The 14,352-nt window shown below is 46.0% G+C and overlaps 1 protein-coding gene across 1 annotated transcript; it reads right to left on the reverse strand.

The window, feature by feature from the left end:
- Positions 1 to 326: 326 nt before the first annotated feature.
- On the reverse strand, positions 327 to 1,430 carry LOC123494278 (uncharacterized). Its single transcript, XM_045229457.2, has 2 exons — positions 1,164 to 1,430; positions 327 to 1,063 (listed from the first exon to the last, which is right to left on the reverse strand). Exons 1-2 carry the CDS (start codon positions 1,302 to 1,304, stop codon positions 578 to 580), a joined length of 627 nt encoding a protein of 208 aa, XP_045085392.1. The 5' UTR covers positions 1,305 to 1,430; the 3' UTR covers positions 327 to 577.
- Between the last annotated feature and the right edge of the window lie 12,922 nt (positions 1,431 to 14,352).

Genomic DNA, 14,352 nt, shown 5'->3' on the forward strand with positions numbered 1-14,352 from the left:
CAGTGCAATCTGAAACCCAGCTTTGTGCACAGGCTCGACCCAAACGAGTGGCCTCTCCCAGCTTTGAACGAGAGAGACCGCTTGGCTGCCAGAACGAATGCAAAACAATGGCTCAAGAGCGGAAACAGCATGCATGCAGATATCTGATGTCTCATACCGTACATCCAAGACTGACCAGGATCATCAAGGCTAATTATACAGCCCAACATTGGAGTAACCAGCTAGTATAGTCGATAGGTCTAATTAACATCACACTGCTAGCAGATCGATTCACACATACGGCACTCGATCATAAGTTCATAATGCATACTAGAGTACTAGATCGATTCACACATACAGTACTTATTATCCCTTGGAAGTTAGAACTAGTCGCAGTACCTCATGAGCTGATCCATGGGCATGAGCATGATCCCCTGCATGCATGCAGTGCAGGCGCAGCTAGCTGAACTCCTCACTCCTCGCCTCCATGGAGAAGGTCCATGAACATGAAGCTGGTGACGTCACCCGCGAAGAAGTGTTAACAGCACTCTTCTCACAGAGATCTATTCCTCATCAATTAGAACTACAAGCCATGGATTCACCAAGGTCTAGCCATTACAAAGGAGAGGAACACAAGAGGGAGGAGATACAGAAGCAGAGGAGGCCGAAGCCGTCCAGTTCCTAGCCAAGTTGTTCGTAACTCTATCCCTTGTATTTGTAGTTGCCGTGTTGCCTGGCTACCGAGCAGCCCAAGCCCAGTAGTTATGGCCCATTGTCGATCCCATGCGAGAGCAAGGGAAGTCGCTAACAAGAAGGTGGAGATGCTCCCGATGCAGAGCCCGCGGAGGTGGTCTCCTGGGTCGGCGGCGAGGAGGATGCAGACGGCGCGGGCGTACATGTAGTGGCGGACGACGGTGAGCGCGAGCTGGAGGTAGGCCAGGGCCAGGGCGCGGCATGGGTGCCGCAGCGCCAGCGCCGCGACGGCCGCCTCGAGCACCGCGCAGCAGACCATGGCGAGCCAGAGGGCCCTCCACTCGGCGGCCGCCGCGGCCGTCACCCTGACGCACGGCAGGATGAAGGAAGCCTGCACGCAGACGGCCAGTTTGGCGTGTGATGATCGGATCGGAAAGTCTAGAAGGCATCTAGCTGCTGCAGAGGTGGGGTGGGGAGGGCAGAGGTGGTACCTGGCTCTGGCTGCTGCAGAGGTGGTAGCGGTCGAGCACGTAGTCGGCCGCTGTGGCCAAGGCGAAGACGACGACGGTGCCGCGGGCGATGGCAAACGCCCGTACGCTGGCTGGCCGGGTGGCAATCTTGTTGCCATCCATGGTGGATGGAGTGGAGCTAGGGCAAGGCAAGGCAGGCAAGCAGCACACGGTCAGTTCAGTTGGTTCGCTTGGTCTTGGTGTGCTTCTACGTGAAGGCAGGGTTGGAGGCGAGGTGGAGGGCAATGGCTCACGGTGGGTGGGGCTGTTTAAGTAGAGCGAGCCCGTGAGGCCGTGATGCAAAGGCGATCGATGATTTGCTGGGTAACGACGTACGTGTCGAGCAGGACAGTGGACAGCCGATGATCAGACGATCTCAGCCGCTGGCCATGGCCATGGCCATGGGAAGCTGCGTGCGTGCGTCTACCCTTCAACTGGGATCTACAGACTAGGTAAAGACATGTGATGTGAGTGTAGCTCCACACACGCGCATGCATGCATACATGCACAAGAATAGATTAGGTGGGGGTTCCAAAGCTCTACCACACGGTTCTGCCTTCCACTGACAAAAATAAAGCACTACTACTCCAGAGAGGCGTGAATGAAAAGAATAAAAAGGTGACGATGAACGATGGAACTGAAGCACGTACGTCGCCATCGTCTATCTAACCTTAATTACCCCCGGAAGAACTTAACCAAACCAATGCAAACATATAACGAACTGTTCAGGGGGAGGGTGTCGTGGCTATGGTACAACATGTTGGTGTGTGCGGTGTGGTTCCATGATCAGGGTGCTGCGGCATAGCGTTCCTTAATTTGCTGCAGGTGCGATGCATGAGTGCCGTGCGTCCTCCATCGACTACCGGTGAAGATCTCAGCCGCGTCCGGGGAGCCCGCATGTATGCCATCTTTGGCGATGCTCAATTTTCCTTGCAATTGGACGTACGTACAGGTACAGGCATGTGATGTGAGTGAAGCCCAACACACTCACATGCATAAGACATGTATACATCGCAGTAAAAAGCTAGCTACTGATGCCAGCTACCCCACGGGCCAAGGCCATTCCATTGGCGGTAGCAGAGTTGCTTCCCCCAACACCGGCTCATACCCACTCTGACGACCGGTGCTCCGTCCAGCATTTTGGACAGGTTTACTCAGGCAGGTAGCCAGGACAACATCTTGACTGCATCATTTGGTTCATTTACTAATTTTAGTTTTCAGCCTCAGCTTCGAGTTACATTGTTGCGTATTACGTTGCTGACCATGGATTAGGTTCTGACTAGATCGATCTTGAGAACCATTCATCAACTTATTACTTGATCGCCTGCTAGTGGTTTTTTCCTTCGAAAAATAGGTTACAATCCTTGGTCTTCGCATCATTGTGACGCATGTAGCCATCTTTATTAAAGTTGATGCAAGACAAAGCAATGTGTGTTCTATCCTTGCCAAGAATAGGGGGTGGCCTCCGAAGCTCTTTGCGGTTTTTCCTTTCACAAATATAAAAGACTACACACATTCATCTTCTCCAAAGACCGATGGAGAGGCCGGTGGTTATCCTCCTTTTCAAAAAGAAAAAGACTACACGATTAATGTGTGAACTGCTGAATCAGTGATGTAAAGCTGCATCATTTGTACTTTTCATGTATTAATATGCATCTATATATTATGATTTTCCACTTAGTGCCCTATAGATGGTCAACCCCTTCCATTGAATTTTCTATTTGCTTTTCATGATTCTTAGCTATGGTAGAAGCCCCAGATATAGGAAGAAAATCAAAAGGTCATGCTTCTGTATGGTGTTTATTGCTACGATGTTTACCGTCGCTGGTACCTTTAGATTGTTGACTATATTTGTTTTGTACTCTGTTCTTCCAGGGTGAACTTTGCTGTGATTTCCGTCTGTTCATCCAGAGGAAGTAGATGATTGATAGAGATTCAGAGGAAGCAATTGATATATAGAGTTATTGTGGTTCCTATTTTTTCAGGTACATACTTTTCTTGGAGTGTCCCTGCTAGTTACGAGCTACCTCTGCCAGTATAGTTATTTCTTCATTTTCATTACTAGTCCCTGTTGACTACAATGTAACCATGCATTGCCAGCTTAAATGGCAGCAGATCTTAATCAGTTAGAAAAAGGCAACCCGATAAATCTTGCTTCAGATTATGTTTCTACTGCTATTGTCCACTCTTCGTTTGTGTTACTGCTTTTTGGACATGTCTGGAACAGGTAACAAGTGGCAAGCCGCTCTTCAACATTGTCGATAACAGCCAAAGAGCTTCTGAATATGAACGTCGTCGATAACAAGATAGCTAACTATCTATAGTAAAATTCAGCTACATTTTCTCAGTTGGTCCATTAGTTACTTCCTTGCTCTTCCTGATTGCCGTTCAATAGATTATTGTTTTTAGTTTTTGTTTTCCTCAGGCCTTATTGCTCAAGCTTGAGTGATATCTTTGTGATTCACTTTAGTTGCATTGATTTTAATGCATGCCTTCCCTTTTATTGTCAATGCAAGCTATACTTCAACTAAGTGAAAAATAATTCTCGAGCACTTCCTTCCATTGTGTATGTGGACTCCTTATTGTCCTTGATTAACAAAGGGAAAACTAAATGCAACAAATGAATAGAAAATAATTTTCAGAGTTAGAGTTTTTTAGTATTGTAGGCTTTTCTTATCAAATTGCAATTGTTTATGGTGCTTTTTTATAATATATGTTTCTGAAATCTAATCTCTTTGTGCTGAATTAGTTGTTGTGGTCACGAGTTAATCTTTTTGCACGTCTTCATTGAAGGGGGCTTGCGGGTTTATCTTAAGCATCTTATCTTAAACAAGGGTCAACAATAACTATTCAGTTAAGCACCCAGTAGAGGTTTGCCTCTCATTGTATCAAAGAGTTTACTATTTCCATTTGCTCAGCAAAGTTTTGAGACATTCCATCATAATTATCTAATTGTATTGCTTTTATGATTCAGGAATAATATCTTGTGATGTGGCTTTCTTGCATCCCATTTGCCCAGCTGCTGCTCCTGAAAGAGATATCATTTGGTGGCGTTTACTGGTTAATCTTTTTGCATATGTTTATGAATGGATACTCGGTGTGCTCGGTTCATAACGTTGCTGATACTTGCCTTCTCTTGCTGATTTACCCAAATCATGCACTTACCTATTTTATTATGGGTTAGGCAATCTCCCTCTGAAAATGTGTGTGTGTGTGCGCGCGCGCGTGTGTGTATGTATGTCACCTTTTGTGTGAGTGAAATATCCACCAGCATTGTATTGGACCATATGCTCCGAGGATGTCATATTGACAACGCATCATAGATTTACAATGAAGGTTAGCGTAAAACTTGATAAAGATGGTCACTCCTATTTTAATGCGGACCTTTGGAGAAAAATGTCTAAGTGTTATGAACTGAAAGCTGGCAACAAAATTCTAGTGCGTGCACCACAGCCTGGTCTAATTAACATGGATGTTTACTTCCCCAACGTCACCAGCCGATCAAAGTCTGATCGAGCTTACTGTTCTTTCAACTTTCTCCATGCTGTCATATTACTTAGCAAAATCGGGGTATTTGTTCTGACTAATTGATCACTATTTAAGCAACCAATTGTGATTTCAAATTCTGACTCCGTTCTTAGGCAGTAACAAATTCTATTTACCAATTTATACGCACTATATATTTTTCGGCTATGTTCTGAATAAATAATACATTTCCACCATTTAAGCAGGATATATTGGATGCATAGTGAACGATCTGTATGTTATTAAGCATACCAAATTTCACTGGAAGGACTTGAAGCATGTCATAAACTTTGTTGGTAATTTGACAGAGATAGCACAACATATAAACGCTGGATTTTGGATGGGATTAATTAGACCTATGGTATACACATTGAACAAGACCAATTATGTGCACAAAACGCTGGTAAAAAGTCTTATTTTAATGTTGATGCTCATAAACTATATAAATATCTTCAACGATATGTTACAATTGGTTTTTATTCTACATGTCAACAGAAATTGCTCGCTGTAGCAGTTCCTGGATCGATTTCCCGGCGTGGTCGAATTACACTTGTTCCTGCTAATAACGCCAAAGTGATTTCAAGGTACTGCATTTCCCGCAGAAATGGAACCATTCGAATTAACAAGTTCTCGCTTGTCGTGGCAATGCATCCATATTGGAAAAAATTGGAGATATTGTTCTACTCATGCTCTACCAAGGCACATGAGGGCTCTTCCTTTTCATTGACGAGATGCCGAGTCGCCGTGATTAAGCTGCTTCCAGCGGATAGTTGTGGTTGTTGGCCCTCGGCCTCTTAAAGTGTGCTAGTTGTTACTATGTTAAGTATGTAGATATGGACCATATGGTTGTTGGCCCTTAGCCTCTTAAAATGTGATAGTTGTTATTATATTAAGTATGTAGATATGGACCATATGGTTGTCAAAACCGTGTTACAAAGATCCTCCTTTTGTCGAATAGTGTAACCACTATATATATGTTACTCAAATGTTGTTACCCAAGTTCTTAAATTTTCATGGAAAATATTAGTATCATACATAGTTCATTGAGTTTAAGCATGTGCCCGATGTCCAGAAGGCATTTGCATATTAACTGTCATATTGCAAATTCACACACATGTTAACATAAGGAAACGTATATGTAACTTACTAATCATCGCACACGAGTACTCGCAGACGCCTCGTGTGCGAGACTCCTAGCCACCGCAAGCAACTAGTTTGCATTTTTCAAAGTTTTTTGTACACATAGAATCGCACACGAACTAACTGTATCAACCGTCTGTGTTGTAATTTCTCATCGCAAACAGATCATCCGAGTCGGCTATTTGCCACGTATCACACACATCTTGTTTACACGACTCGTTTGTGTTCTTTTGGCTCATCGCAAACAGTTTATCCATGTGAACTGTATCGGCATATCACACACATCTTGTTAAATTGAACCGTTTCTGTTGTGTTTCCTAATCGAAAACAGTTCGTCCGAGTGAACCGTATGCCGTATATCGCACACACATTGATATGGCTGCCCGTTTCTGTTGTTCTGCCTATTGCAAATAGTTCGAATGGATTATCCGTGTGCCCCGCATCGCACACGCAACTAAAATCTGAACCGTGTTTGATGGCTCCGCCATCGCAAATGTTTTGCACCTTTTTTGACGTTTTTACACCACCATTTGTGATTATTGCATCGTACACAGTTTCATCAAAAGGTCTCTGATCGTAGTGTCGCGTTAGCAGTATCCTGCAGTAGTGTCAACTGAAACCTTATACTGCACCTCTAGCATATATAGGCATCCGCCATGGGCTCAATATGTGGGCCTCGTACCGATCCTAAAGCACAAAGTCTGTTCGGCATGGATCCGAGTCCGAGTAGGATCATGTGACTCGTGGAGTAAAATCTGACCTCACAGGTTCCTTCCCTTAAGCACGCTGTTGGGGAACGTAGTAATTTCAAAAAAATTCCTACGCACACGCAAGATCATGGTGATGCATAGCAACGAGAGGGGAGAGTGTTGTCCACGTACCCTCGTAGACCGAAAGCGGAAGCGTTAGCACAACGCGGTTGATGTAGTCGTACGTCTTCACGGTCCGACCGATCAAGTACCGAACGCACGACACCTTCGAGTTCAGCACACGTTCAACTCGATGACGTCCCTCGAACTCCGATCCAGCCGAGCTTTGAGGAGAGTTCCGTCAGCACGACAGCGTGGTGACGATGATGATGTTCTACCGACGCCGGGCTTCGCCTAAGCACCGCTACGATATGACCGAGGTGGATTATGGTGGAGGGGGGCACCGCACACGGCTAAGAGATCCAAGGATCAATTGTTGTGTCTCCAAGGGGTGCCCCCTCCCCGTATATAAAGGAGTGGAGGAGGGGGAGGGCCGGCCCACTTTGTGGCGCGCCCTAGGGGAGTCCTACTCCCACCGGGAGTAGGATTCCCCCCCTTCCACGTAGTAGGAGTAGGAGTTAAGGAAAGGGGAGAGAGAAGAGAAGGAAGGAGGGGGCGCAGCCCCTCCCCCTAGTCCAATTCGGACTAGGCCTTGGGGGGGGGGGCAGCCTCTCCTCTCTCTTTCCCCTAAAGCCCAATAAGGCCCATATACTCCCCGGCGAATTCCCGTAATTCTCCGGTACTCCGAAAAATACCCAGATCACTCGGAACCTTTCCGATGTCCGAATATAGTCGTCCAATATATCGATCTTTACGTCTCGACCATTTCGAGACTCCTCGTCATGTCCCCGATCTCATCCGGGACTCCGAACTACCTTCGGTACATCAAAACACATAAACTCATAATATAACCGTCATCGAACTTTAAGCGTGCGGACCCTACGGGTTCGAGAACAATGTAGACATGACCGAGACACGTCTCCGGTCAATAACCAATAGCGGAACCTGGATGCTCATATTGGCTCCCACATATTCTACGAAGATCTTCATCGGTCAAACCGCATAACAACATACGTCGTTCCCTTTGTCATCGGTATGTTACTTGCCCGAGATTCGATCATCGGTATCTCAATACCTAGTTCAATCTCGTTACCGGCAAGTATCTTTACTCGTTTCGTAATACATCATCCCGCAACTAACTCATTAGTTACAATGCTTGCAAGGCTTATAGTGATGTGCATTACTGAGTGAGCCCAGAGATACCTCTCCGACAATCGGAGTGACAAATCCTAATCTCGAAATACGCCAACCCAACAAGTACCTTCGGAGACACCTGTAGAGCACCTTTATAATCACCCAGTTACGTTGTGACGTTTGGTAGCACACAAAGTGTTCCTCCTGTAAACGGGAGTTGCATAATCTCATAGTCATAGGAACATGTATAAGTCATGAAGAAAGCAATAGCAGAATACTAAACGATCGTGTGCTAAGCTAACGGAATGGGTCAAGTCAATCACATCATTCTCCTAATGATATGATCCCGTTAATCAAATGACAACTCATGTCTATGGCTAGGAAACATAACCATCTTTGATCAACGAGCTAGTCAAGTAGAGGCATACTAGTGACACTGTTTTTCTATGTATTCACACATGTATCTGTTGGAGATCGTTGCAGAAATTAAAAAAAATTCTACGCATCACCAAGAACAATCTATGGAGTCTTCTAGCAATGAGAGGGAAAATAGTGCATCTACATACCCTTGTAGATCGCGAGCGGAAGCGTTCAAGTGAACGGGGTTGATGGAGTCGTACTCGTCGTGATCCAAATCGCCGATGACCGAGCGCCGAACGGACGGCACCTCCGCGTTCAACACACGTACGGTTGGGGAAGACGTCTCCTCCTTCTTGATCCAGCAAGGGGAGGGAGAGATTGATGGAGATCCAGCAGCACGACGGCGTGGTGGTGGAAGCAGCGGGTATCTCGGCAGGGCTTCACCAAGCTCAGCGAGAGGGAGAGGTGTCACGGGAGGGAGAGGGAGGCGCCAGGGGCTTGGGTGCGGCTGCCCTCCCTCCCCCCTCTTTATATAGGGCCCCTGGGGGGCGCCGGCCCTAGGAGATCCAATCTCCAAGGGGGGGCGGCCAAGGGGGTGGCTTGTCCCCCAAGCCAAGTGGGGCGCCCCCCACCCCTAGGGTTTCCAACCCTAGGCGCAGGGGGAGGCCCAAGGGGGGCGCACCAGCCCACCAGGGGCTGGTTCCCCTTCCCACTTCAGCCCATGGGGCCCTCTGGGATAGGTGGCCCCACCCGGTGGACCCCCCGGGACCCTTCCGGTGGTCCCGGTACAATACCGGTGACCCCCGAAACTTTCCCGATGGCCGAAACTGGACTTCCTATATACAATTCTTCACCTCCGGACCATTCCAGAACTCCTCGTGACGTCCGGGATCTCATCCGGGACTCCGAATGACTTTCGGATTTCCGCATACTAATATCTCTACAACCCTAGCATCACCGAACCTTAAGTGTGTAGACCCTACGGGTTCGGGAGACATGCAGACATGACCGAGAATACTCTCCGGTCAATAACCAACAGCGGGATCTGGATACCCATGTTGGCTCCCACATGTTCCACGATGATCTCATCGGATGAACCACGATGTCGAGGATTCAATCAATCCCGTATACAATTCCCTTTGTCAATCGGTACGTTACTTGCCCGAGATTCGATCGTCGGTATCCCAATACCTTGTTCAATCTCGTTACCGGCAAGTCACTTTACTCGTACCGTAATGCATGATCCCGTGACCAAACACTTGGTCACATTGAGCTCATTATGATGATGCATTACCTAGTGGGCCCAGAGATACCTCTCCGTCATACGGAGTGACAAATCCCAGTCTCGATTCGTGCCAACCCAACAGACACTTTCGGAGATACCCGTAGTGCACCTTTATAGCCACCCAGTTACGTTGTGACGTTTGGCACACCCAAAGCACTCCTATGGTATCCGGGAGTTGCACAATCTCATGGTCTAAGGAAATGATACTTGACATTTGGAAAAGCTCTAGCAAACGAACTACACGATCTTGTGCTATGCTTAGGATTGGGTCTTGTCCATCACATCATTCTCCTAATGATGTGATCCCGTTATCAATGACATCCAATGTCCATAGTCAGGAAACCATGACTATCTGTTGATCAATGAGCTAGTCAACTAGAGACTCACTAGGGACATGTTGTGATCTATGTATTCACACATGTATTATGATTTCCGGATAACACAATTATAGCATGAACAATAGACAATTATCATGAACAAGGAAATATAATAATAACCATTTTATTATTGCCTCTAGGGCATATTTCCAACAGTCTCCCACTTGCACTAGAGTCAATAATTTAGTTACATTGTGATGAATCGAACACCCATAGAGTTCTGGTGTTGATCATGTTTTGCTCTAGGGAGAGGTTTAGTCAACGGATCTGCTACATTCAGGTCCGTATGTACTTTACAAATATCTATGTCTCCATTTTGAACATTTTCAAGAATGGAGTTGAAGCGACGCTTGATATGCCTGGTCTTCCTGTGAAACCTGGGCTCCTTGGCAAGGGCAATAGCTCCAGTGTTGTCACAGAAGAGAGTCATCGGGCCCGACGCATTGGGAATAACTCCTAGGTCGGTAATGAACTCCTTCACCCAGATTGCTTCTTGTGCTGCCTCTGAGGCCGCCATGTATTCCGCTTCACATGTAGATCCCGCCACAACGCTTTGCTTGCAACTGCACCAGCTTACTGCCCCACCATTCAAAATATACACGTATCCGGTTTGTGACTTAGAGTCATCCAGATCTGTGTCGAAACTAGCATCGACGTAACCCTTTACGACGAGCTCTTCGTCACCTCCATAAACGAGAAACATATCCTTAGTCCTCTTCAGGTACTTCAGGATATTCTTGACCGCTGTCCAGTGTTCCATGCCGGGATTACTTTGGTACCTTCCTACCAAACTTACGACAAGGTTTACATCAGGTCTGGTACACAGCATGGCATACATAATAGACCCTATGGCCGAGGCATAGGGGACGACACTCATCTTCTCTCTATCTTCTGCCGTGGTCGGGCATTAAGCCGTGCTCAATTGCACACCTTGCAATACAGGCAAGAACCCCTTCTTGGACTGATCCATATTGAACTTCTTCAATATCTTGTCAAGGTACGTACTTTGTGAAAGACCAATGAGGCGTCTTGATCTATCTCTATAGATCTTAATGCCTAATATATAAGCAGCTTCTCCAAGGTCCTTCATTGAAAAACACTTGTTCAAGTAGGCCTTTATGCTTCCCAAGAATTCTATATCATTTCCCATCAACAGTATGTCATCCACATATAATATGAGAAATGCTACGAGCTCCCACTCACTTTCTTGTAAACACAGGCTTCTCCACAAGTCTGTGTAAACCCAAACGCTTTGATCATCTCATCAAATCGAATGTTCCAACTCCGAGATGCTTGCACCAGCCCATAGATGGAGCGCTGGAGCTTGCATACCTTGTTAGCATTCTTAGGATCGACAAAACCTTCCGGCTGCATCATATACAATTCTTCCTTAAGAAAGCCGTTAAGGAATGCCGTTTTGACGTCCATTTGCCATATCTCATAATCATAGAATGCGGCAATTGCTAACATGATTCGGACGGACTTCAGCTTCGCTACGGGTGAGAAAGTCTCATCGTAGTCAACCCCTTGAACTTGTCGATAACCCTTAGCGACAAGTCGAGCCTTATAGATGGTCACATTACCATCCGCGTCTGTCTTCTTCTTAAAGATCCATTTATTTTCTATGGCTCGCCGATCATCGGGCAAGTCAGTCAAAGTCCATACTTCGTTTTCATACATGGATCCTATCTCGGATTTCATGGCTTCTAGCCATTTGTCGGAATCTGGGCCCGCCATTGCTTCTTCATAGTTCGAAGGTTCACCGTTGTCTAACAACATGATTTCCAAGACAGGGTTGCCGTACCACTCTGGCGCGGAACGTGTCCTTGTGGACCTACGAAGTTCAGTAGGAGCTTGATCCGAAGTACCTTGATCATCATCATCATTAACTTCCTCTCTAGTCGGTGCATGCACCACATGAACATTTTCCTGAGTTGCGCTACTTTCCACTTCAAGAGGCAGTACTTCATCAAGCTCTACCTTCCTCCCACTTACTTCTTTCGAGAGAAACTCTTTCTCCAGAAAGGATCCGTTCTTAGCAACAAAGATCTTGCCTTCGGATCTGAGGTAGAAGGTATACCCAATGGTTTCCTTAGGGTATCCTATGAAGACGCATTTCTCCGACTTGGGTTCGAGCTTTTCAGGTTGAAGTTTCTTGACATAAGCATCGCATCCCCAAACTTTTAGAAACGACAGCTTAGGTTTCTTCCCAAACCATAATTCATACGGTGTCGTCTCAACGGATTTCGACGGAGCCCTATTTAAAGTGAATGCGTCAGTCTCTAAAGCATAGCCCAAAAATGAGAGCGGTAGATCGGTAAGAGACATCATAGATCGCACCATATCCAATAGAGTGCGATTACGACGTTCGGACACACCATTTCGCTGAGGTGTTCCAGGCGGCGTGAGTTGTGAAACTATTCCACATTTCCTTAAGTGTGTGCCAAATTCGTGACTCAAATATTCCCCTCCACGATCTGATCGTAAGAACTTTATTTTTCTATCACGTTGATTCTCAACCTCACTCTGAAATTCCTTGATCTTTTCAAAGGTCCCAGACTTGTGTTTCATTAGGTAGACATACCCATATCTACTCAAGTCATCAGTGAGAGTGAGAACATAACGATAGCCACCGCGAGCCTCAACACTCATTGGACTGCACACATCAGTATGTATGATTTCCAATAAGTTGGTTGCTCGCTCCATTATTCCGAAGAACGGAGTCTTGGTCATCTTACCCATGAGGCATGGTTCGCACGTGTCAAATGATTCGTAATCAAGAGACTCCAAAAGTCCATCTGCATGGAGCTTCTTCATGCGTTTGACACTAATGTGACCAAGACGGCAGTGCCACAAGTATGTGGGACTATCATTATCAACCTTACATCTTTTGGTATTCACACTATGAATATGTGTAACACTACGTTCGAGATTCATTAAGAATAAACCATTAACCAGCGGGGCATGACCATAAAACATATCTCTCATATAAATAGAACAACCATTATTCTCGGATTTAAATTAGTAGCCATCTCGAATTAAACGAGATCCTGATACAATGTTCATGCTCAAAGCTGGCATTAAATAACAATTATTGAGGTTTAAAACTAATCCCGTAGGTAAATGTAGAGGTAGCGTGCCGACGGCGATCACATCGACCTTGTAACCATTCCCGACGCGCATCGTCACCTCGTCCTTTGCCAGTCTCCGTTTATTCCGCAGCTCCTGATTTGAGTTACAAATATGAGCAACCGCACCGGTATCAAATTCCCAGGAGCTACTACGAGTGCTGGTAAGGTACACATCAATAACATGTATATCACATATACCTTTGGTGTTGTCGGCCTTCTTGTCCGCCAAGTACTTGGGGCAGTTCCGCTTCCAGTGACCACTTCCCTTGCAATAAAAGCACTCAGTCTCAGGCTTGGGTCCATTCTTTGGCTTCTTCCCGGCAACTGGCTTACAAGGCGCGGCAACTCCCTTGCCGTCCTTCTTGAAGTTCTTCTTACCCTTGCCTTTATTGAGCTTAGTGGTTTTATTCACCATCAACACTTGATGTTCCTTTTTGATCTCCACCTCCGCTGATTTCAGCATTGAATATACCTCAGGAATGGTCTTTTCCATCCCCTGCATATTGAAGTTCATCACAAAGCTCTTGTAGCTCGGTGGAAGCGACTGAAGGATTTCGTCAATGACTGCGTCATCCGGGAGATTAACTCCTAGCTGAGTCAAGCGGTTGTGTAACCCAGACATTTTGAGTATGTGCTCACTGACAGAACTATTTTCCTCCATCTTACAACTGAAGAACTTGTCGGAGACTTCATATCTCTCGACCCGGGCATGAGCTTGGAAAACCATTTTCAGCTCTTCGAACATCTCATATGCTCCGTGTTGCTCAAAACGCTTTTGGAGCCCCGGTTCTAAGCTGTAAAGCATGCCGCACTGAACGAGGGAGTAATCATCAGCACGCTGCTGCCAAGCGTTCATAACGTCTTGGTTCTCTAGGATGGGTGCGTCACCTAGTAGTGCTTCTAGGACATAATCCTTCTTGGCAGCTATGAGGATGATCCTCAGGTTCCGGACCCAGTCCGTATAGTTGCTGCCATCATCTTTCAATTTGGTTTTCTCTGGGAACACGTTGAAGTTGAGGGCAACATTAGCGTGGGCCATTTGATCTACAAGACATATTGTAAAGATTTTAGACTAAGTTCATGATAATTAAGTTCATCTAATCAAATTATTCAATGAAATCCCACTCAGATAGACATCCCTCTAGTCATCTAAGTGAAACATGATCCGAGTCAACTAGGCCGTGTCCGATCATCACGTGAGACAGACTAGTCAACATCGGTGAACATCTTCATGTTGATCGTATCTTCTATACGACTCATGTTCGACCTTTCGGTCTCTTGTGTTCCGAGGCCATGTCTGTACATGCTAGGCTCGTCAAGTCATCCTAAGTGTTTTCCATGTGTAAATCTGTCTTACACCCGTTGTATGTGAACGTTAGAATCTATCACACCCGATCATCACGTGGTGCT

The sequence above is a fragment of the Aegilops tauschii genome, chromosome 6 (genome assembly GCF_002575655.3).
Source record: "Aegilops tauschii subsp. strangulata cultivar AL8/78 chromosome 6, Aet v6.0, whole genome shotgun sequence".
NCBI lineage: Eukaryota > Viridiplantae > Streptophyta > Magnoliopsida > Poales > Poaceae > Aegilops > Aegilops tauschii.